The 24,735-nt window shown below is 44.1% G+C and overlaps 1 protein-coding gene across 2 annotated transcripts in view; it reads left to right on the top strand.

Moving 5' to 3' along the window:
* The window catches only part of LOC132824791 (dedicator of cytokinesis protein 2-like), a 1,235,709-nt gene extending 1,211,286 nt beyond the window's left edge, over window positions 1-24,423 (top strand). The window contains exons 45-53 of one of the 2 annotated variants that reach the window (XM_060839560.1): window positions 3,019-3,195; window positions 6,968-7,051; window positions 11,160-11,297; window positions 13,005-13,153; window positions 15,678-15,855; window positions 17,718-17,817; window positions 20,113-20,217; window positions 20,944-21,116; window positions 23,952-24,423. In XM_060839560.1, the coding sequence (XP_060695543.1) occupies window positions 3,019-3,195; window positions 6,968-7,051; window positions 11,160-11,297; window positions 13,005-13,153; window positions 15,678-15,855; window positions 17,718-17,817; window positions 20,113-20,217; window positions 20,944-21,116; window positions 23,952-24,053 (1,206 nt within the window). In that variant the 3' untranslated portion in view covers window positions 24,054-24,423. The remainder of the gene's footprint in view (window positions 1-3,018; window positions 3,196-6,967; window positions 7,052-11,159; window positions 11,298-13,004; window positions 13,154-15,677; window positions 15,856-17,717; window positions 17,818-20,112; window positions 20,218-20,943; window positions 21,117-23,951) is intronic. The other variant, XM_060839646.1, reaches the window with a different exon arrangement.
* The last annotated feature ends 312 nt before the right edge of the window (window positions 24,424-24,735 follow it).

The raw sequence follows: 24,735 nt of genomic DNA, 5'->3' as shown, positions 1-24,735 counted from the left end.
CATTATACCCAGAAATCCCTGCATTGTTCCTCCACTGTCATCCCTGCTAAGGTATTGCACCATTGAACTTTGGATAGCTCCTCCCTCATAGCTCCATAGTTTCCTTTATTCAACTGGAATATTGTCACTTCCGATTGTATCCTCTCCCATTCAAATTACAGAAGGAGTCCAGAATTGCACGAAATATTCCAAAGGTGGTCTAATCAATGTCCTGTACAGCCACAACATGACCTCCCAACTCCTGTACTCAATACTCTGACCAATAAAGGAAAGCATACCAAACGCCTTCTTCACCATCCTATCTACCTGTGACTCCACTTTCAAGGAGCTATGAACCTGCACTCCAAGGTCTCTTTGTTCAGCAACGCTTCCATTCCTTTCCATTAAGTGTATAAGCCCTGCTAAGATTTGCCTTCCCAAAATGCAGCATCTCGCATTTATCTGAATTAAACTTTATCTGCCACTTCTCAGCCCATTGGCCCATCTGGTCCAGATCCTGTTGTAATCAGAGGTAACCCTCTTCGCTGTCCACTATACCTCCAATTTTGGTGTCATCTGCAAACTTACCAACTGTACCTCTTATGCTCGCATCCAAATCATTTATATAAATGATAAAAAATAAAGGATCCAGCACCGATCCTTGTGGCACTCTGCTGGTCACAGGCCTCCAGTCTGAAAAACAACCCTCCACCACCACCCTCTGTCATCTACCTTTGAGCCAGTTCTGTATCCAAATGGCTAGTTCTCCTGTATTCCATGAGATCTAACCTTGCTAATCAGTCTCCCATGGGGAACCTTCTCAAACGCCTTACTGAAGTCCATATAGATCACATCTACTGCTCTGCCCTCATCAATCCTCTTTGTTATTTCCCCAAAAAATTCAATCAAGTGTGTGAGGTCTGGATAATTACATGAATAGGGAGGGAATAGTGGGAAATGAATCAAATAAGAGCAGGTTTGTTTTTTAGTTGAATTGAGGCAGGATGATCGGCACAGGCCTGGAGGGCCAAAAGGCCTGTTCTTGTGCTGTATGCGCCATTGTTCAATACAGCCTATTGCACCTAAGATGGTAAAGGCTGCCTTTAGGCTGCAACCCCACTTTCCTCTATATCCTTTCATTCCCTGAGGCTGCAAAATCCCAGGTTTAAGTCGTACTCACCACCGTTGGTGCTGCCCTTCCCCCAATCCTGTGCACGGTTTCTTAATGATCCATCCTGTATCCCTTGACTATGTCCCCACCATTAGCTTCGCTAACCAGTGGAAACCACTTTCACAACATCTACCTTATTAACCCTTTTCTGAATCTTATCTTGCTCAATGAGATCATTATTAGAAACTCCAAAAATATAGGTGCCATTTACTCAGAATCTCATCCTCAGAAACCTCAGCATCCCAGGGATCAATTGTTTTATTTTATTCATTTGTGGGTATTGCACGCAATATTCCAACAGTAGTCTAATCAATGTCCTGTACAGCCACAACATGACCTCCCAACTCCTGCAGTCAATACTCTGACCAATAAAGGAAAGCATACCAAACGCCTTCTTCACCATCCTATCTACCTGCGACTCCACTTTCAAGGAGCTATGAACCTGCACTCCAAGGTCTCTTTGTTCAGCAACGCTCCCATTCCTTTCCATTAAGTGTATAAGCCCTGCTAAGATTTGCCTTCCCAAAATGGCTGGCCAGCATGTATTGGAAGTTGCTATCTAAGGACCTCTGGAGAATTTCTGCAGTGCACCTTGTAGATGGGCAACTTTGTGTTGGGATTTTGTCAGGATTTCTTGAGAGTCTTTGGAGCTGCACTCATCTCGATTCAATCAATAAGCACATCGACCTGGACCCAATATACCGGCCACTGCAGCGGACAGCCGGAACTGACAACCGGAAGCGACAGATTCAAACCACTACAAATGCCGGAGGAAAGATCACAGAAGCGCTTCACAGGAGGCTCCCAAGCACTGAGGATGTCACCTAGACAGGGGATGAAACGTTTGCAACACAAATTCCCAGCTCAGCGAACAGAACCACAACAAATGGGCAGTATTCCACCATACTCCTGACTTGAGCTTTGCAGATCATGAACAGCTTTGGGGATTCAAGAGGTGAATGTTCATGTGACTCATTTAGTTCAGTTCAGTTTTGGTCAACATCCCCCTGGATGTTAATATCATTGAATGTCAAAGAGTGACGGTCGGATTCTCTCATGTTGGAGATGGCCATTGTTCGCGCTGGTGTGACACAAATGTATTCGTCACTTAGACTCATAGATGTACAGCCCAGAAGTAGACCCTTCAGTCCAACTCTTCCATGCTGACAAGATATCCTCACCTAATCTAGTCCCATTTGCCAGCATTTGGCAACATCCCTCTAAACCCATTCTAATCTTGTATCCACCCAGATGCCTTTTAAATGTTGCAATTGTATCAACCTCCACAACTTCCTCTGGCAGCTCATTCCATACGGATACCACCCTCTGTGTGAAAAAATGTTGCCCCTCTCACCCTAAACCTATGCCCTCTAGTTCTGAATTCCTCTACCCCAGAGAAAAAACCTTGTCTATTTACCCTATTCATGTCCTTCTTAATTTTATTAACTTCTATTAGGTCTCCCGTCAGCCTCCGAAGCACCAGGGGAAACAACCCCAGCCTATTCAGCCTCTCCCTATCGCTCAAACCCTCCAACCCTGACAACATCCTTGTAAATCTTTTCTGAATCCTTTGTCAGCCTGAACCTGAATGTTAGCAGGTCTTGCTGCATTTGGATATGTATCACATCAGGTCCTGAGGAGTCATGGATGGTGCTGAACATCTAGCCATAAAGAGGTTGTCTTGGTGTAGAGACAGCCACCATGGACTTGATGGGCTAAATGGCCTCATAAAACCTGTTTTGCCTGGGGTGCAATTCTCACAGTGATTGAACATAGCAAATCTTGAGCACTTAATCACAATGGTGAGGCTGGTGTGCGTGTGAAAAATTTAGTCTGTTGCATTAATTTGTGGCTTTTGTATTCCACAGACTTTCATTAGCCCATTGGAGAATGCCATTGAAACGATGCAGACCAGCAATGATAAGATATTAACCATGATCAACCAGCACCACAGTGATCCTAACCTTTCCATCAACCCCCTCTCTATGCTTCTGAATGGGACAGTAGACCCTGCTGTCATGGGTGGATTCACCAAATATGAAACGGTGAGTTGTGGCTACAAAAGGGAAAGCATGTCTTGACATTTTTTCTACTCCCCTACCAGCCCTCAGGGTTTTCCAAAGCACCTTTGAGCCAACAGCATATTTGTTTTTGAAGTGTTGTCTCTGTTGGGATACAGGAAGTGAGATAGCTGGATCACACACAGCAAGAGTCCATCAAACATCAGGGTGGTCATGAACAGGTAATCTGTATCTTTTGTATGAGGGATAATGGTGTCCAGGCAAAGACTCTGTGGTTCCTCCTGTCTGTCTGTCACATATGTGATACCTCCTATAGCCAATCCCTGCATCACCCCAACCATGTTTAGTGATGTTAGGGGAAGCATAATTATGTAACTGTCTAATATTGTCTGAAGGAATGCCTGAATGGAATGAGGGGACAATGAAGGATGTATTAATTCAAAGTTAGTTGAGTTTGCTTTGGTTGTAAAAATAGGGAGAGCTGATAACTGGTGGCGTGTGGGTTTTATGGAGTGTTACTAGCTGAAATGAACCTCTCAGTAAAAGTGTGGACTTGAATTCTGTCTAAATACAGTTATCTTTTGGTGTATAATGGTGCTGATGCAGGCAATGGAAAGAATACCCTTGGCCCTCCAAATGCAGTCCTGGGGTCTTTTTCAACCATTTGGAGCCTGTGCGTGAAATCTCATTGGAAAGGCAGAACATCCCAACCTCATACATTACTCCATGAGCTTTGCAATGAAGTGGCAGCCAAGATCCATGTCTCTGGTATGGGGACTTGACCCACTACCTTTTGATCCACAGATAACACTTTGTTGCCAGTATTTGTACTCAATCATAGAGAATGGTTGAAAAATACTAACCAGGAAGATGCCACTGCACATTAAGGTATAGGCAGTTAGAGATATTTTCAACTCAACTTGTTCAGAGGTGTTATGGCACACCCCTGAAGCAGATGGGACTTGAACCTGGATCAAAATGGGGACACTGCCACTGCACCTACTAGAGTATTCCACAGCCTGATTGATGGTCTTGTAAAATTTATTTTCATTCATTCACAAGAGGTGGTTTCATTGGCTCGGCCAGCATTTCCCTACTGCTCAGAGACTGTGGGTCTAGAGTTAGGAGGGTAGGATATTCATGGACCAGGCATGTTATGTTTCATGACATTTGCTTTTTTATTCCAAATTTTATCAACTTCACATTTCAGCCATGATGTGAATTTACCCCATATCTGTAGAACATTTGCCTGGTGTTCTGCATTGTTAGTCCAGTGACATTACCATCACACCAACATGTGTCCAGTTCTGGTCACTCTGCAATAGGAAGGATATTGTAAAACTAGAGGGGATTCAGGAAAAACTTACTAGGATGTTGCCAGCAGTGGAGGGTTTGAGGTACAAAAACAGGCTGGGACTTTTTACACTGGAGTGTAGGAGGTTGAGGGATGATCTTATAGAGGTTTGCAGAATATTGAGGGGCGTAGATAAGAGTCTTTTCCCTAGGGTGGGGGAGTTCATCACGAGGAGGCTCATTTTGAAGGTGAGAGGAGAAAGATTTAAAAAAGGACATGAGGTATAACTTTTTTTAGACAGAGTATGGTTCATGTGTGGAATGAGCTGCCAGGGGAATTGTTGGATGTGGTTACAGTTACAATGTTTACATTTGGAGCAGTTCATGAATAGGAAAGGTTTGGAGGGATATGGGCCAAACACAGGCAGGTGAGACTAGTTTAGTTTGGGAACATGGTTGGCGTGGACGGGTTGGACCGAAGGGTCTGTTTCCGTGCTGTATGATGCTACGATCACTTTCCCCACAGTCTACTAGTTAAATTATTGGATTAATAATCTGGTGATTGGCACTTCTGATATAAAGATTTAGAGCTTACCACAGGTAGGTGGGGAGTTTAAACGTAATTGCACTAAAATTCGCAATAAAAGTTTGCCGCCAGTCATGGTCCCCACGAAACAATCAAATTGTTAAAAACACATCTGGATCTCTAATGTTATTCAGAGAGAGCACTTTCCACCCTCACCTAGTCTATGATTATGTGTGACTCTAAACCTACAGCAGTGTGGCTAATTAAAAAAAAATAACCTGTTCAGATAGATATTATGATGCATTCATTACACGCCTCTAGAGCAGGCAGAGACTTGAACCCAGGCTTTCTGGCTCAGGAATTGGGACACAATCACTGTACCACAGGAATCCTCTGTAGTTGGCCGTTAGGAATTGCCAGCAATGTGAATCATGTGAATAATTAAATCATAGTCATGCACTTCTGTATGAAATATCCACCAAGTAATGATCAACCTGCCAAAGGCAACAACAATGACATTAAAATAAATACAGAAAATGCTGGAAAATTTCAGCTGGTCTGACACCATCTGAATTAACGTTTTGCGTCCAATTTATGGAAGCAAGTTTCTCCATCTGTTTTTATTTCAAATTTCCGGCAGTACTTTGCATCTATCACAATAAAGATGGTAAAAACAATGACTGCAGATGCTGGAAACCAGATTCTGGATCAGCGGTGCTGGAAGAGCTCAGCAGTTCAGGCAGCATCGTTGGATGCTGCCTGAACTGCTGTGCTCTTCCAGCACCGTTGATCCAGAATCTATCACAATAAAGTCAGCTCATCTCTAAAAAAAAAACAGCAAGTGAGTACCGTGTACAGACTGAGCATGGTGGCAACTGAGTTTGCAGTCGTCAAGTCAATAAAATAATAGAGCACACTGGAGCTCCTGATGAATGGCCACTTTGCTGAGGATGGTGTAAGCAGTCGAGACAAGATGATTGCAATCTCCCGTTGTTGTGAGTTAATTTGTGCCTCTACATGCACTGACTACAAAGAGCTGTTCCAAATACTGTAGTGTTGCTTTAAGAAAGAACAAGTGGTGTTGCAGTTCATGTGTATTTGGGCTCTAGTATGAGTAGTAAACAGAAAACAATGCTGCAAACCTGATTTGTTCGAAGAATGACTGGGCAAGTCAAATTGACCAAGGTTTCTGGTGAAAAGATTACAAGTTAATGGTGTGGAGAGACCTCCCACTGGTGAAGAGCTTCAAATATTTGCTTCGAACCTGTTAGTTGCGCTAACACAGGTGTAAATGCTTGATCTAAATGTTCCAAAGGCTAGCTGTGAAAGGGGCTTGAAAAAGAATGTGATGCACTCGTCCTGTCCTTAGCTCTTAGCCAGAAAACCCCAGTTCATTTCCCGTCATGGAATCCCTACCATGAGGAAAGATGCCATTCAACACGACATCAATCTTTCCACACAGAGCCTGTCCCCTACCCTATACTTCCTATAACTAATCCACCTCAGCAAAACATCTTTGGGCTCTGGGAGGCAGGGAGAACATATAGACTCCACACAGACAGTCACCCAAAATGGAATTGAGCCCAGGTCCCTCGCACTCTGAGACAGCGGTGCTAACCACTAAGCCACCGTGCCTTCACTCCTGTCAGCTGAGTCTTTGACTGGAAAGTGCTGCAGTCCAAGTACAGACCCCTGTGGAACTTCACTGTCTGTCTGCACTGTGGGGGAGAAAGGAAGGAGGAAAAATAAAATGTAAGAAACGTTGACCAGTTTCAAAGATTAGGCCAAAATCACATATGTTATATTTGTGGGGATGCCACTGTCGTATCAGAATTAAAGATTACTTCACAAAATAAGTACAACCTGAAGGGAGTTGAGGCCTGAGCTATTTTGACTGATGGGTATAAAATGCTAGTTAGGTGTTGCTACCATCTAGGAGATGAACAAACTTTTCAATTGATATTTTTGCTCCTTTAGGCATTCTTCACCGAAAAATATATGCGTGAGCACCCAGAAGATATGGAAAACATCATGAAATTGAAGGATCTCATTGCATGGCAGGTGAGCAGAGTGACTTCTTACAGCAAAGAGCCTGTGCTAGATGAAGGGACATTGGTCCCAGCTTAGATATGTCACAAGGATTTCCCTCAAGGTAATACTATCATATCTGATACATATCTTAGCTCAATGTCCAGTTTGCCTGTGGGGCAGCACTCTTGCACCTGAATCAGAAAGCAACGCCATTTTTCCTTCCTCAGATTATTTGTTCCTGAAACCCTCATCCATCAGCTTCGTCAGCTTCAATTATTCCAATCCATGCCTGGTAGGCCTCCTATTTTATACACCAACCCCCCTTCCAAAAAAAACCAGGAATTTATCCAAATTGCCCCCAACTCTCATTAATTCCTGTTCACTGTGGTCCGTGACCATTTGGCAGAAGGTGGTATGCTGTGGTGGGGATGTCACTGAATTTTCAATCCAGAGTTCAAGGTAAAAAACTCGAGGAATACAAGGAGGTTAGTTCAAATCTACCAACAGCAGCTAGTAGAACTTAGACTCGATTAATATGAAATTAGTCGCAAACTGAAATTCTCGTTAATTGTTACAAATGTCCACTCTAATATACTATAGGGAAAGAAATGTGCTGTTCTCACCTGATGTGGCCTACATGTGACTCGCAGTAATATGGCTGACTCAACTGCCCTGTAGGGATGGACAACAAAAACTCCACCTCCCCCCCCCACCCCACCGCCCCCCCCCCCCCCCCCCAGCCAATGCTCCCCTGCGGATGCTGCATTACTTTCAACAAAACCTGTTGGAGAATCATCAGACAAAGGAATATTCGAGCAGATGCTCAGCAGGTCAAGGTGAATATGTAGAAGACGAATGAAGTTGCCATTTTGAATCCAATTTGACTTTCCTTTGGAAATAGAGTGGGCTGGAAAGTAAAAAACCGAAAGAACTGAGGATGCCGTAAATGAAACAAAAACAGAAATTGCTGGAAAAGCTCAGCAGGTCTGGCAACATCTGTGGAGAGAAATCAGAGTTAACGTTTCAGGTCCAGTGACCCTTTCCCAGAACTGATCAGTTCTGAAGAAGGGTCACCTGACCTGAAGCGCTAACTCTGATTTCTCTCCACACTTGCTGCCCGACCTGCTGAAGTTTCCCCTCTGCACCCTCTCCCTGTTTCTTGATAACATCAGTAATCCTAATGCGCAGTTCACAATGGAGTTGGCCATTTTCTCTAACAACTGACTGACTTTGTACCCTTTGGGAGAAAGTGAGGACTACTGATGCTGGAGGGCAGAGTCAAAAAGTGTGGCACTGGAAAAGCACAGCAGGTCAGGCAGCATCGAGGAGGAGAAGGGCTTATGCCCGAAATGTCGACTCTCCTGCTCCTTGGATGCTGCCTGATCTGCTGTACTTTTCCAGCACCACACTTCTCGGCTTTGTGTCCTCTACAAACCTGAGACCACTTACAGTTGCTTTCTGATGAGCCAAGCCTTGGTTTGAAACTCTCATCCTTGTTTTCAAATCCTTCCACGACCTTTGATTTGATGCGATTTATTGTCACATGTACCACAATACAATGAAAAATATTGTTTTGTGCACTAACCAGACAAATCATGCAATCACATTCCTCCTATAATGTGGATTCCAGAACTGAATCTTCTTCTCAAAATACTGTCGATGGGATCTGACCAATCCCACATTGACCTGAAAAATGCAACTGTTTCATTCTATTTTATGGAAATGTATGAGTGAGAATATTTTTAACAGAACTTTTTAATTTTCACAGCCTTCAGAGCTTAAATGTGAAGTGGAGGGAGCTTTACTACAGGATGAGATAGTTTGACACTTCCTTGGGATAAAGGTGACTTTCACCCAGTTTGGTGTTGTGGGTCTCTCAGAGACTAAATTGCTGCAGCTCTACAGTACCTGGGCAGAATGGTGGCTCAGTGGCTAGCATAGTGCCAGGGACCCATGTTCAACTCCAGCTTGGGGTAACTGCCTGTGTGAAGTTTTCACAATCTCCCCGAGTCTGCATGGTTTTCCTCCAGGTGCTCAGGTTCCTCCCACAGTCCAAAGATGTGCAGGTCAGGTGGATTGACAATGCTATAGTGTCCAAGGGTGGGCAGGCTAGGTGGATTAGCCGTGGGAAATGCAGGGTTACAGGTTTAGGGTTGGGAGTGGCTGAGTCTGGGTGGGAGGATCAGTGTGGACTTGATGGGCTGAATGGCTTCTTTCTACACTGAAGGGATTCTATGATTCCAGACAGAACGCGTTTTATATTGGTACTTGCAAAGAGTAAAGCACAGACTTCACAGAATGGTGCCAGGTCTCCAAGGGTTGATTATGAAGGAGGGAATACACATCCAGCCTGGTCTTTGTTGGACTATTAAAGGTTAAAGGGTAATTTGTTTGAGTTTTGGGTGGGAGTTTTGAAAGCAACTGACAAGACTGAAAGAATAAAATCTTCCCCGCCTGCAGGTGAATCGAAACAAAAACAGTAAGGTGTATTGAATAACATTCTAAGGCAATGCACAACAGTATCATCCAAATAAATATATCAATGAGCCGCTTTAGAAGATAATGTCATAGAGTTAAACAGCACAGAAACAGACCCTTCAGTCCAACTCGTCCATGCCAACTGGATATTCTAAATCAATCTAGTCCCATTTGCCAGCACCCAGCCCATATCCCTCTAAACTCTTCCTATTCATATACCCATCCAGATGCTTTTTAAATGTTGGAATTTTACCAGCCTCCACCACTTCCTCTGGCAGCTCATTCCATACACGCACCACCCTCTGTGTGAAAACGTTGCCCCTTAGGTCCCTTTTATATCTTTCATTCTCACCTCAAACCTATGCCCTCTCGTCCTGGACTCACCCACCCACCCCTTGTCTACTTGCCCTATCCATGCCCCTCATGATTTTAGTGTGAGTCTACCTACAGCACATGGACTGCAGCTCACTACCACCTTCTCAAGGGCAACAAAGGACAGGCAATAAATGCTGGCCTAGCTAATGGTGTCCAGGCACCACCAAGTTAGGATAAAATTCTCAGTAAATTTTTTTTGCACCTTCTCTAATGTCTCATTAATTTGATTTCTATATGTTATGGAGATCAGAACTGTTCACAGTACTGTAAGTATGGTCTTGCAAGTGAGGACTACAGATGCTGTGAGGAAGGCATATGGTGTACTGGGCTTTATTGGTAGAGGAATTGAGTTCCGGAGTCCTGAGGTCATGTTGCAACTGTATAAGACTCTGGTGCGGCCTCATCTGGAGTATTGTGTGCAGTTTTGGTCGCCATACTATAGGAAGGATGTGGAGGCATTGGAACGAGTGCAGAGGAGGTTTACCAGGATGTTGCCTGGAATGGTAGGAAAATCTTATGAGGAAAGGCTGAGCCACTTGGGGCTGTTCTCATTGGAGAAGAGAAGGTTTAGGGGAGATTTGATAGAGGTGTATAAGATGATTAGGGGTTTAGATAGGGTCGACACTGAGAACCTTTTACCGCTAATGGAGTCAGGTGTTACTAGGGGACACAGCTTTAAATTAAGGGGTGGTAGGTATAGGACAGATGTTAGGGGTAGATTCTTTACACAGCGGGTTGTGAGTTCATGGAATGCCCTGCCAGTAGCAGTGGTGAACTCTCCTTCTTTATGGTCATTTAAGCGGGCATTGGATAGGCATTTGGAAGTTATTGGGCTAGTGTAGGTTAGGTAGGATTCGGTCGGCGCAACATCGAGGGCCGAAGGGCCTGTACTGCGCTGTATCTTTCTATGTTCTATGTTCTATGTTCTATGCTGGAGATTAGAGTTGAGAGTGTGGTGCTGGAAAAGCACAGCAGGTCAGGCAACATCCAAGGAGCAGGAGAGCCGACATTTTGGGCAAAAGCCATTCATCAGGAATGAGACAGGGAATGTCTCATTCCTGATGAAAGGCTTTTGCCCAAAACATCAACTCTCCTGCTCATTGGATGCTGCATCTGCTTTGCTTTTCAATCACCACACTCTCGACTATAAATATGGTCTACCTAGGGGTTATAAGGGAACAATTTAACATATCTTCTCTTTTCAGCCTTCTAAATTGTGGACAATAAACAGGAAGTTGGGTGCAATTCACTGTTTGTCATTTATCTCTGGTTCTCTCCTTTGAAGATCCCATTGCTGGAGGAAGGGATCAAAGTTCATGGGAAAAAGGTCACTGAGGCTCTGAAACCTTTCCATGATCGGATGGAGGAATGCTTTGCCCAGCTCAAAACGAAGGTGGAGAATGAGTATGGAGTGCGAGACCTGGTGAGTCAATGGAGCCATTCACATGTTGAGAGGAGGATTGGGAGCACTGTTGGAGGGGGTGTTTCCCCTCATGGGAAACTCTAGGACCAATCTCGACTAGTCTCAGAATAAAAGGACACTAACATCAGACTGAGATGAGGAGGAATTTCTTCTCTCAGAGGGTTGTGTGTCTTTGGAACTCCTTGACACAGAGAGCTGTGGAGGCAGAATCCACGTATATATTAAAGGGTGAGATTGATAGATTCTTGATCAGTCAGGGAATCCCAGGTAAGTGGCTATGAGGCACTGAATGGCATGCTGCTATTCCTGTTTCTGAAGGCCTTATGGGGGAATAGTGAAGGAGATGGGTCACAAGTCGAAACTGGTTCAAAAATCAAATTTTGGACTGATGTCAGGAAGTTATTTAGGAAATCATCAGCACATCGAACGTGTTTCATTAAAACCAAAACATAAAATCCTATGGATGTTCATGTACACTTGAATCTTGTGCAGGAAATGGCTATGAGGTTCTCATAGGGGGGATGCTGATTATTTATTTATTTCTTTTTTCAATAAAAGTGTAAGGCAGATAATTTGAGTTACAGTCATTTTAAAATTATTCCCAGTGACCAAAACAGTTATATCCTCAATGTCAACTGTGCATTATCCAGCCATTCAGGATATATACAATTACAATACTCTACTGCAGAGAAACAGGCCATTCAGCCCTTCTGGTCCATGTCAGTCTTTGTGGCCCAAAGAGTTTCCTCCCAACCTTTATCATCCCATATAATCAACGTATCCTTCTATTCCTTTTCCCTCATGTGTTTATCTAGCTTCCTCTGAAATAAACTTCTGCTGTTTGTCTCAACATTGCATATCATAGTGAGTTCCACCTTCCTACTCTTGAGGTAAAGAAATTGCTTCTTAATTCTCCAATGTCTTTAGCCACCTCCTATCTTGTCTGATATTTGTGATCTGAAGGGCTGATGAAGGGCTCTGGCCCGAAACGTCGAATTTCCTGTTCCTTGGATGCTGCCTGACCTGCTGTGCTTTAACCAGCAACACATTTTCAGCTCTGATATTTGTGATCCTCAGGTTTGGACAGTACCCAAGCAGGGAATGTTTCTCAACACCTATCCTGTGAACCACCTTTGTCATTTGAAAGAGCTCTGCAGTTATTAGGCAAAAATTATCAGTAGAATCACAGAAGTGATGCCAGCTCATGTGACATCCAGTGACATACGAATGACTTACCCCATGATAGTCATACATCGATCACTCCCTGCTCTATCCATGATGTACATAGTTCAGTTCATGGTTCTTTTAACAAATATGCTCTGTGCTTATATTTGAGCATATTTATAGCAATTCACCCTTCAGCCTTCCCTACTCTACAGAAAAGCGCTTCAATCTGTTCAATCTTTATACCTTCTCAGTACCTATATAGTCCATAATGTTTTTTTTCATGTTGCATCTCTCTCCAAGGCTTCTGCAAGGTTTGTTTAATAAGAAGTCATGTTTTCCATTGGATTAGACCTCCTTAGAGTGAGATTCTCAATTTAATCCCGAGTGTGGGTTTGAAACAGGCTCATTTTAGTCTAGACCCCTCCAGTGCTCAGATCCTTAAATGAACCACCGAAGAATCAAATTGCCAAAGGGAGACTGAGATCCTGCCAAACTTGAGAAAGTAATAGCTTCCCTATGTGGTACCGTTTTTTTTTTCAGTCTTTATTTGAGGAGAGGCGAGGAGGTGGAGGCGGAGGAAGCCGCCCTCGCTCCATGATCCGATCGTTTCGGCCGCTGTCTGTGATCTCCTTGAGTTCCTCGAGTTCTTCAAGCTCTGAGAAAGAATCACCCAGGGTTTCTGGAGACAGGTAAGGCACGAAAAAAGAAACCATTAATTGTTCACAGCCTTTCACATCCTCATTATAACCTCATATGTTTCACAGACAAGTAGTTATTTATAAAGTATAGAAGATTGGCTGACTGGCAGAAGGCGGAGAGTAGGGATAAAGAGGTCTTTTCAGGATGCAGCCAGTGACTGGTGGAGTTCTGCAGGTGTCCCACATTGGGACCACAACTATTCACATTAGACATTAATGATCTGGGTGAAAGAAATGAGGGCGTTATTGCTACATTTGCAGATGTCGCAAAGATATTAAGCAGGGATGCTGCAGAAGAACTTCCAAGGCTAGGGGAGTGGACAAAGAAGTGGCAGATGGAAGACAATATGGAAAAGTCTGGGATTATGCTGTTTGTTCGGAAGAATGGAGATGGAGACTGCTTTCTAAATGGGCAAAGGCTTTGGAAATCTGAAAGACAAAAGTGACTGGGGAGTCTGAGTTCAGGATTCTCTTAAGGTTAACTTGCAAGTTCAGATGGCAGTTATGAAGGCAAATATAATGTTAGCATTCATTTCAAGAGGACTAGAACATAAGAACAGAAATGTACTGCTGAGTATAAGACTACATTTAGAATATTGTGAGCACTTTTGGACCCTGTATCTCGTCAAGGATGTTTTGGTGTTGGAGGGGATGCAGAGGAAATTTACAAGAATAATCCAGTGACGAAGGGCTTTCAGTATGAGGAGTAGTTGAGAATGCTGACTCTGTAGAGAGAGTTACTGAATAATAGAGATGTACAGCATGGAAACAGACCCTTCAGTCCAACTCGTCCATGCTGACCAGATATCCCAACCCAATCTAGTCCCATTTACCAGCACTCGGCCCATATCCCTCTAAACCCTTCCTATTCATATACCCATCCAAATGCCGTTTAAAAGTTGCCATCAGACTAACCTCCACCACTTCCTCTGGCAGCTCAATCCATCCACACACCACCCTCTGTGTGAAAAGGTTGCCCCTTAGGTCCCTTTTATATCTTTCCCCTCTCACCCTAAACCTATGCCCTCTAGTTCTAGACTCCACCACCCCAGGGGGGAAAGACCTTGTCTATTTATCCTTTCCATGCCCCTCATGATTTTATAAATCTCTATAAGGTCGTCCCTCAGCCTCCAACGATTCAGGGTAAACAGCCCCATCCTAATTATCCTCTCCCTATAGTTCAAATCCTCCAGCCCTGGCAACATCCTTGTAAATCTTGTCTGAACTCTTTCAATTTTCACAACAGTCTTCCTAAAGGAAGGAGACCAGAATTGCACACAATATTCCAAAGTGGCCTAACCAATGACCTGTACAACCGCAACATAACCTCCCAACTCCTACACTCAATACTCTGACTAATCAAGGAAAATATATCAAACACCACCTTTACTATCCTATCTACCTGTGACTCCTCTTTCAAGGAACTATGAACCTGCACTCTAAGGTCTCTTTGTTCTGCAACACTCCTAGGATCTTACCATTATGTGTATAAGTCCTGCTCTGATTTGGTTTTCCAAACTGCAGCACCTCACATTTATCTAAATTAAACTTCATCTGCCACTCCTCAGCCCATTGGCCCAGCTAATTAAGTTGTACTCTGAGGTAATTTTCTTCGCTGTCCAGTACACCTCCAATTTTGGTGTCATCTGCAAACTTACGAACTATACCTCCAAAGTTTACATCCAAACCATTTAGCAGTGTACTCTATGGCGTGTAGAAGCAGGAGGGGGGGATTTGATTGAATATTACATAATACTGAAAGGATTAGATAGGATGGACTCGGAGAAGATGTTTTTACTCGTTAGAGAGATTAGGTTTGAGGCAGAGCCTCAGGGTGAACAGATGACCCTTTCAAACTGAAATGTGGGTGATAAATCTGTGGAACTCATTACCACTGAAGTCCTTTGGTGTAATCAACATAGAGATACATAAGTTCTTGATTAGTAAGGAGATCAGGGGTTAATGGGAAAAGGCAGAAGAATTGGGTTGAGAAAGATATAAGGAATAAGTGTGGACTGCAGATGCTGGAGATCAGAGCTGAAAATGTGTTGCTGGAAAAGCACAGCAGGTCAGGCAGCATCCAAGGAGCAGGAGAATCGACGTTTCGGGCATGAGCCTGAAGAGACGTTGACATTACTGGCTAGGCCAACGTTTCTTGCTAACCCCTGTTAGATCATTTAATGCTGGCTGCACTGTGGGGTGTACCAGCACCACATGGACTGCACCATCTTGAGCGCAGTTAGGGATGGGCTACAGATGTTGGCTGAGCCAGAGGCACCCAAATACATGAAAGGATTATTTGAAAAATCCTGACCAATTTATCCTCAGCCTAAAATTAGTAGAACAAAAATGATTGGTGCTTTTGGGAACCTGTGTGTGTTGATTCAGTGTCACCTTTTCGATGTTACAACCGTGACCATATTTCAGAAAAGCGTATCGCCACTGGTCAAGCGCTTTGTCCTGAGGTTATGAGAGGCGCTATCTAAATGCAAGCCGCTGTTATTGTTCCTGACAGTGGGGCAGAGCCACCGTTGCCAAAGAAGCAGAGCTGCCGTTCCCAGGAGAAATCGCTGGACAGCGGGGTGAAAGATGCCGAGGAGAGGAAGTTTACCAGGAAGGAGAACAGAGTCAGTGGGCTGTTCAGTTCCAGAAAGTTGTCTGTGGCTGCTCCCCCTCCTCCAGACATTACTGAGGTACCTCACCGTATGGCAATCACATTCCAGTGCGGAAAATCCCTGTCTTCCTGGTTTGTGGTGAACCTGTTTGTGGGAAATCATCTTTTATCTGTCAGTGCCCAAATACTAACTTTGTGAACTTTTACAATTCAACAAATGCATCCAAGCTGAATTTCTCCATTCCCCATTAAATATCACCAATAAACAATGGAACATTTACAACCAAATACACATGTACAGATCAGTCACTCTCATAACCTTTCCTGAGGGTCCCCTCTTACTCACGTACGGCCCTTGGCCAAGGTAGTGGTGCTGCGAGTTTATCATCTCTGGATAGAGGGATCAATGACCAGGGAACATAGATTAAAGGGCCTGTTTCCATACTGTAGGGAATCTAAAGCATCAACCTAGGCATCAGGAATTACAACTCAGTCCTGTCATCCCTGCAAATACTCAGAGAGTAGTAAGGGCTTGGAATGCACTGCCTGCATAGTAGTAGACTTGTCAACGTTTAAGGGCATTTAAATGGTCATTGGATAGGAAAATGAAATAGTGTAGGTTAGATGGGCTTCAGATTGGTTTCACAGGATGGCACAACATCGAGGGTCAAAGGGCCTGTACTACGCTGTAATGTCCTATGTTCTAAAATGTCCTCCTCACTAATATCTGAGGCAGGTTCTAATGGTCAAGAAGTCAAATATGTTCTTCCCTCTTGTTGGTTCCTTAATCCCATTTGGAGACCCAGTTTAACAACTATGTCCTTTAGGACATGACCAGTTCAATCAGTAGTACAACTGCCGAGACATTCTTGATGTGGACATGAAGACCCCCTAGCCAGAGTACAATCTGTTCCCTGACCACCCTAAGTCCTTCCTCCAAGTGTTGATGAACATGTAGGAGCACTGATACATCTGCTGAAGGAGGTTGGAACATAGTAATCTGCAGGAGGTTTCCTTGCTCATCTGATTCCATGATGCCATGAGACTTCTTGTGGTCTGGTGTCAGTGTGGGTTCCCAGAACTCCTTCCCAATTGTACATCATTCTATCGCCACCTCTGCTGCGTCTGTCCTGTCAGTGGGATAAGGGATAATTAGGGACGGTAATGGCAGTGTCTGAATAGAATAGAATCCCTATAGTATGGAAACAGGCCTTTTGGCCCTACAAGTCCACGCCGAATTGCTTCTGAGTTGGTATAGGGCTATGAAGTTCCATGGAAGTGGGTGAGGGGTATATGCTGTCATTGAGGTGACGTGCATGGACATGGGGAGCACAGAACAGACTTTTTGACATTAATGTTTACAAGATTCCTGAATGTGGACGATGGGTCACGACGCCTCTGGGGCCATGAACCTCAAGTCATTGAGAATGTGGCCATGCTCCATGGATATTTTCAGTTGGAGAAGTGGGGAGGGAGAGATTGTGGTGAGCAAGAAATGGTCCTGGTAGATTCAGCGTACAGGGGTCAGGTCTTGTCCTACATCAGTGAAAATCAGCTCAGCCAGGAACGAGGAATGGGAATCTCAGAATTGGATCGAGCTTGTCATTTTTAGATGGCTCCACATTCAGAGAGTCATGGAGATCAACAGCAAAAAAAAAATCATTCAGCCCATCAGTCAAAATCTACCACTTTGGTATTCTAATCCCATTTTCCAGCCCTTGGCCACAGAGTTCTTTTGCCTTAGCATCATAAATATGCATCTACATACTTCTTAAATGTAACAGGGGTTCCTTTAGATTTAGTGGAAATCCAGTCCAGTGTGTGTGCACTGTGGGGAGAATGTCACTATCTGGGAACAGTGGGATCTTTCAGCTAAATCCCATGACAGTTGATTATCCATGATGTCCTCTTTTGATGATGTTAATGCCCATCTATTTCTAGGAGCCTTCAAGACTGCCACAACTGATCAGCAACACTAGAACAGTGAAAAGCAATCCCAATTCAGAACAGCCGGCCGAAGGAAACACTGCAAGTCCAGCAGGTAGGGTTGTACACCATGGTGCCTTCACGCATTGTACCCTGTTCCCTTCCTTCATCTCCCACTGCTCCTCTGTCCTGCAAACGAGCAACTCAGGTCATCCTCTCATTCCAACCTCCAAATGTGAAAACTTTGGATTTATCTCTTAAGTGTCCCAAGTGAAAGGATTCCTCCCAGAATCTGCTTAAAGGAAGAAAGCTCTCTGGCCATTTAATCATAAGATAGCCTTCCTTTTACAAAATGCAGCTAACCCCAACTCAGCTGGTCTGAAGTAGAAGGTTGAGCCTGAAGGAGTGCGGCCATTCAAGATGGCAGCACACTGCCACATTCACTAAGCCCATTAGGCATGGGAAATTAGGGATGACCACGCTCCATGGACAAATAAAGACAACGCAGTACAGACCGACTGAAGTAAGTGGAAAATAAAGTAATAGTATGCATCTATATAGTGCTGTCCATAACCTCAGGATGTCCTAAAGTATCTTGAGGACAGTGAAGAGCATTTCCTGATGTAGGAAACACATTGACATGCAGCCAACTCCCATGAACAGCAATCTGATAATAACTAGATCTTCTGTTTAGAGATATTGGTTAAGGGATCAATATTAGCCAGGGAAACCTCCTCTGCTCTTCAAAATAGTGCCATGGGATAAGCCATTGGGCATCAGGTTGATATGAGTGCAGTTTCAATAGGTCACTGTGGTCATATTAAAGTTCAGTTGAATGAGAGAGTCCGTGGAGCCACAGTGGATGGATACTCCATCAACAACATCTGTAGAGAGAGTAACACAGTTAATGTTTTCAGTCCAAATATGTGCCCCCCTCTAACCTAAACAATGGTACCTCTAACAGTGCAGCACCCCCTGTGTACAGCACGGGAGAGGGTCAGCCTGTACTCCTATGCTCCCATTCCTGATGAAGGGCTTATGCTCAAAACTCTCCTGCTCCTCGATGCTGCCCGACCGGTTGTGGTTTTTGCAGCACCACACTTTTTGACTCCTATACTCAAATCCCTGATGTAGGACATAAATCCACAATCCGCTGGACTCGAGGATGAGAGGTGTCCAAACGGGGTCCCACCAGTCACTGTTCTACCCACTGCCGGTACATATCACCCAAAGGTCTTCTTGACAGGAAGGCTGTCTTGAATCCTGTTCTGCCTCAGTAAAGGAGGGCCTTTCTCGAATGATAGCTGCCTCCTATCCTGTAATACCTAACAGTGACTGTGCCTGCAATGCAAACCCCCCACAAAGGTACTGGGGAATATGTGGCAAAGATGTGCATCTGGGTTTTATATCCCGCTGAATTCCTGGTTGAATTCCTCACTCCAATTCCTGTGTTTCATTCCATTCCACTACTTCCCCTTTCAAACTATTTTCAGCAATAGTTTGATAGCCACTATTGATGGAGCAACTTGTGGTTCTACAGGAAAGTTTCCTCTCCTTCCCTCCTTCAAAGAATCATACAAAACAAACGAGGCCTTCCAGCTCATTGAGTCTGTACCAGCAGACTATTCTAACTCTGCACTGGTCCTACTTTCCAGCACTTAACCCATAGCTTTGAATTTTATAACATTTCAAATGCTCATCAAGTACTTTTTAAAGGTTGTGAGGTTTCTCACCTCAACCTTACTCCCAGGCAGGGCATTTCAGACCCCCACCACCTTCTGGATGAAAAATAAATTCCACAAATCCCTTATAAACCTTTGCCCTTAGCCTTCAAAGTGTGACCCACCCCCAACTTCAACTAAGGGGAACAATGCTTTCTATCCATCCTGTCCATGTCCCTCATAGAGTCATGGAGTCATACAGCACGGAAACAACTCTTCGGTCCAACCAGTCCACACCGACTATAATCCCAAACTAAACCAGTCCCATCTGCCTCCGCTTGACCCATATCCCACCAAACGTTTCTCACTCATGTACTTATCCAAATATCATTATACCTTGTAACTGTACTCACACCCACCACTTCCTCTGGAAGTTCATTCCATATGCAAACCACCCTCTGTGCAAAAACATTGCCCCTCATGTCTTTATAAAATCTCTCTCCTCTCACCTTAAAAAATGTGCCCCCTGGTCTTGAAATCCCCTATCCGAGGGAAAATGCACCTGCCATTCACCTTATCTGTGCCCCTCATTACTTTATAAACTTCTAAAAGGTCACCCCTCAACCTCATGCATCCACCAAAAGAGCCTATCCAGCCTCACCTTATATCTCAAACCGTCCACTCCCAGTAACGTCCTGGTAAATCTTTTCTGAACCCTCTCCAGCTTAATAATATCCTTCCTATGACAGGGCGACCAGAACTGGACACAGTATTCCAGAAGAGGCCTGACCAACATTCTGTACAACCTCAACATGACGTCTCAACTCCTCTGATCAAAAGTCTGAGCAGTGAAGGCAAGTGTGTGAATGCCTTTTTGACCAACCTGTCTACATGTGACACAACTTTACAAAAAAAAGTGTCAACAAAATGCAAGACCTTGCATTTATCCAAATTAAACTCCATCTGCAACTCTTCAGCTCATTGAAATAATTGATCAAGATATTATGCTTCTGCTCAAAAGAAACAAAACCAAGCTTATTGATTAACTGAACAACCTAATACTTATTCATTCCTGGTATTTATTGTCCTTCCCTAATTCTGCTCCTATATCTTATGACCTTCTCTTCACAGCTTAAATGCTCCATCCCAGGCAACATCCTGGTGTATCTCATCCATACCCACACCATGCAATCCATGCACTGACTGGAACTGAACGGTGTACTCTTCTGTGGCCTGACCAAAGTTCTGTTTACCCCTCCCCACCATCACCGGCCCAAATGTTGCAGGGACAGAATTGGAGAGTGAAACAGGGGTCATAACACAAAAGTGACCAAATAAAAGCAAAATACTGCAGGTGTTGAAATCTGAAACAACGTTAATGCTTGAGTCTGATATGATTTTACTTCAGAAGCAAAGAGTTAAACCAGACTCGAAACATTAGCTCTGTTTCTCCGTCCACAAATGCTGCCAGACCTGCTAAGCTTCTCCACCACTCTATCACAGTGCTCAAACATTTTGCTTTCTCTTGTTAACTCCCCTGATCTCTAACACCCACTGGTGCTCTTATGTGTGTTCCACAGGACAGGCCTTTACTGTAATCAATGGTTTCGGTGGACGGGTAAAGAGTGCCAGGCCTCCCCCATTGCCAAAGAAAATTAACCCTCTACTCCTGGAGAGTTTCAGCCAGGATCAGGGCGATTCCCTGAGTCCGCCCATCCACCAGGGGTCAGCGAATGAGCAGTTCCAGAATAAGGTGAGTAAACACAGTTTTTGCATTAAAATAAATCTTGTACCCATGCTGCAGTTTTGTCATGGGATACTTTTAGCTATAATTTTAGCTTGACATTGAACATTGAAACTAAACTGACGTCATGGTAGAAGTGAGAGTAACACACATGTGAGTGAACAGAAACTGCCGGAACTGAACATTGGCTCACTAATATCCTTCAGGGAAGGAAACTGCCATCCTTACCTGGTGTGATCTACACGTGACTCCAGACCCACAGCAATGTGGTGGACCCTTAACAATTAGGGATGGGCAAAAAAACACTGGCCTGGCCAAATTGAACATGACCACATACAGAGGAATGGGTCAGTCAGCAAATTTAGCAAATTTCATGCAGTGCAGCATGACACCAACTGCACCAATTCAATTCCCATACCAACTGTGGTCGCCATGAAGATGCTAACTTCTCAACCTCAACCTTCAGCGGAGGAGTGGTGACCCTTAAGATAAACCATCACCAGTCATTTCTCTCTAATGATGGTGAATCCTGCTGGGACTATGGCAATGTTACCTTTACCTTATCCAGAGGATGATAAGAGGGGATACTTACTTGGAGGCCTACAGTCCAGTCTCCTGTTCTGTGCTTTCTGATCTTCAACAATGTTTCACATAATGCAGAAACTGCAAATATTTTTAAGGCAGAGGTAGGTACATTCTTGATAACTAAAGGGGGATGCAAGTTTATCAGGAGATTACAAGGGAGCCAATGAACTAGTGATGTCTTTTTAGATACATAATAGAGACCCATGTAATGTTCTGGGATCTCAAATTCAAATCCCACCTTGACAACTTCAGTTCAATTTCTAATAAAAAAGGATATCTGGAATTAAGAGTCAATGATGACCATGGAATCATTATGAATGGTTGGGGGAGAGGAACCAACTGGATCACAAATTTCCTTTATGAAGGAAAATTGCCATCCTTACCTGGTCTGACCTCCAGGTCTCACAGTCGTGTGATTGATGCTTAACTACCCTATGAGCAATGAGGGGTGGGGAAGAAATGCTGGCTTAGCCAGCGATGCCGACATCCTAGGAATGAATTTTAAAAATGTCGCGTTGACGTTAAATTCAGATCAGCTGTGGTCTTACTGAATGGCAGAGCAGGCCTTAGCTTGTTCCTTGATCGTACAACCTAGCTCCTTTCACACTTTCCCAGCTGCCATATTTAGAATAACCGCACAGTTAAATGAAAATCCTGGGATCTGGACTTGATGCAGTGGAGCTCACCAACACCCCATGTAGTGATAATCAGCTTAGCAACGCAGAGGCCTTTTAGTGGTCAGCCCAGGCTCTGTAACCTCTAACCTTCTGGTCACCATGGTCCAGTCATTGGTTCCCCGTGTGTCACACTGTTTTGCACCCCGGTTTTGAAAGTTATTACCTGATTAGTTGGCGATTGGTCAAGGTTTGCCTAGAGTCAGTACATTTGGCTTTCAAAGAAAATAATACAGAACATAAAACATAGAAGGTACAGCACAATACAGGCCCTTCGGTCCTCGATGTTGTCCTATTCTAAGATCAATCTAACCTATGTACTCTTCATTTAATTATCATACATGTGCCTATCCAAGAGTTACTCAAATGTCCCTAATGTATCTGACTCTAATACCACTGCTGGCAGTGCATTCCTCCAATGACAGTGAAATTATGCCCCTTGTGATAGCCATTTCTGCCTTGGGAAAAAGTTGCTGGCTATCCACCCTATCTATGCCTCTCGTCATCTTGTACACCTCCATCATGTCACTTCTCATCTTTCTTCACTCCAATGAAAAAAGCCTTAGCTCCCTCAACCTTTCTTTATAAGACATGCCCTCTAGTCCAGGCAGCATCCCGGTGAAACTCCTCTGCACCTTCCATATCCTTCCTATATTGAGAAAACCAGAACTGGAGAAAACGGGAGAATATTTTCTTTTTGAGATTTAAAGTTTTGTGAGGATGCCATGTCACCCTTTTAGGGGAGGACTGAAGCATCAAGTGCCACCCAAGCACTTGGCAAACCAGCAATGGAGCTTCACTTTGAGCGGGGACTTGGAGGATTGCAGTTGGAGCAGGATGGGTGGGGGATTCGGGGGGGTAATCAGGAGAAAGTGGAATTTTCACTTACTGACGGACACGAGCCAGAGATCTTTACTCAGCGGGTTGTGAGTTCATGGAATGCCCTGCCAGTAGCAGTGGTGGACTCTTCCTCTTTATGGTCATTTAAGCCGGCATTGGATAAGCATATGGAGGTTATTGGGCTAGTGTAAGTTAGGTAGGCTTTGGTAAGTGCAACATCGAGGGCCGAAGGGCCTGTACTGCGTTGTATTTTTCTATGTTCTATTTCTATGTTCAATCTCCTGATTGACAGTGGCACTGCAGAGACAGATAGATGTTTCATTTTCCTGTTTATTCATTCACAGAATGTTGACATCGCTGGCTGAGCCAACATTTATTGCCCATCCCTCATGGGCGAGAAAGCAGTTAAGAGTCAATTGCATTGCTGTGGGTCTGGTGTCACATGTAGACCAGGCCAGATAAGGATAGCAGATTTCCATACCTGAAGGACACAGTGAACAAGATGGGTTTTTCAGACAATCAGCAATGGCTTCACGGCTGTTGGTAGATTCTTATTTAATGAATTCCAATTCCATCATCTGCCATTGCAGGAATCGAACTCGCTTCCCCAGAACATTGGCTGAGCAAATCATCCCCCAAACTGCCAAAACACTCATGCCAGTGGTGATGAGATGAGGCTTTCATTGCACTTCACTCCGCTCAACAACTCTTTATTGACTGTTTCTTGGTATTTCCTTCCCAACAGGCCACCTGTCCGCCAACACCAGATGACAGCAAAGGCCCCAAGTCTCCACCTCCTCCTCCACCACCAAAGAACAAGAGACTGGTCACTCCCTCCCACAGCTGACTGCACACCCCTCCAGACCAGAGGAGGCTTTGCCAATCTCGGAGCAACGCTCAGGGTGTCACATGGTCGGGCTGGTGGTGGGATGCGTTACCTCACAACAGGACCAGTGCGTGACCTCCATACACCTGTACCCCCCTATGTTTTGTCGTCATGTATTAAAATCAAGTTTTCACACTGCGCTAAGAATTTTTTACAACAAATGTACCTTTTTTTTCTTTAAGCAAGACTCAGTCTATCGTCTTTTTGCACTGTAACGATGAAAATACTGTCGCTGGATAACAAAGGACTGTGAGCTTTGAGGATCACAATTAAAAGGGTGTTCTGGATTGATGGACTTTTCTGTCAGGAGTGACATGACAGGGATCAACCCAGTCAGCTCAACTTTTAATGTAAAAAGAATGTGTGTATCTCTTGTGTCTTTCATAGAGCCATATAACAAAGAAACAAACCCTTCGATCCAACCAGTCCATATTCCCAAACCAAACTGCCTGCTCCTGGCCCATATCCCTCCAAATCTTTCCATGTATTTATCGAAGTGTCTTTGAAACCTTGTAACTGTTCCCACATCCACCACTTCCTCTGGGAGTTCATTCCACACACAAACCACACATGTCTTTTCTAAATCTCTCTCCCCTCACCTTAATAATATGTCCCCTAGTCTTAAAAACCCACATCCTAGGGA

Source organism: Hemiscyllium ocellatum, chromosome 1 (assembly GCF_020745735.1).
Source record: "Hemiscyllium ocellatum isolate sHemOce1 chromosome 1, sHemOce1.pat.X.cur, whole genome shotgun sequence".
Lineage (NCBI taxonomy): Eukaryota > Metazoa > Chordata > Chondrichthyes > Orectolobiformes > Hemiscylliidae > Hemiscyllium > Hemiscyllium ocellatum.
The sequence above is the reverse complement of the archived record's forward strand: the minus strand, read 5'-3'. Positions and strand labels throughout refer to the sequence as shown.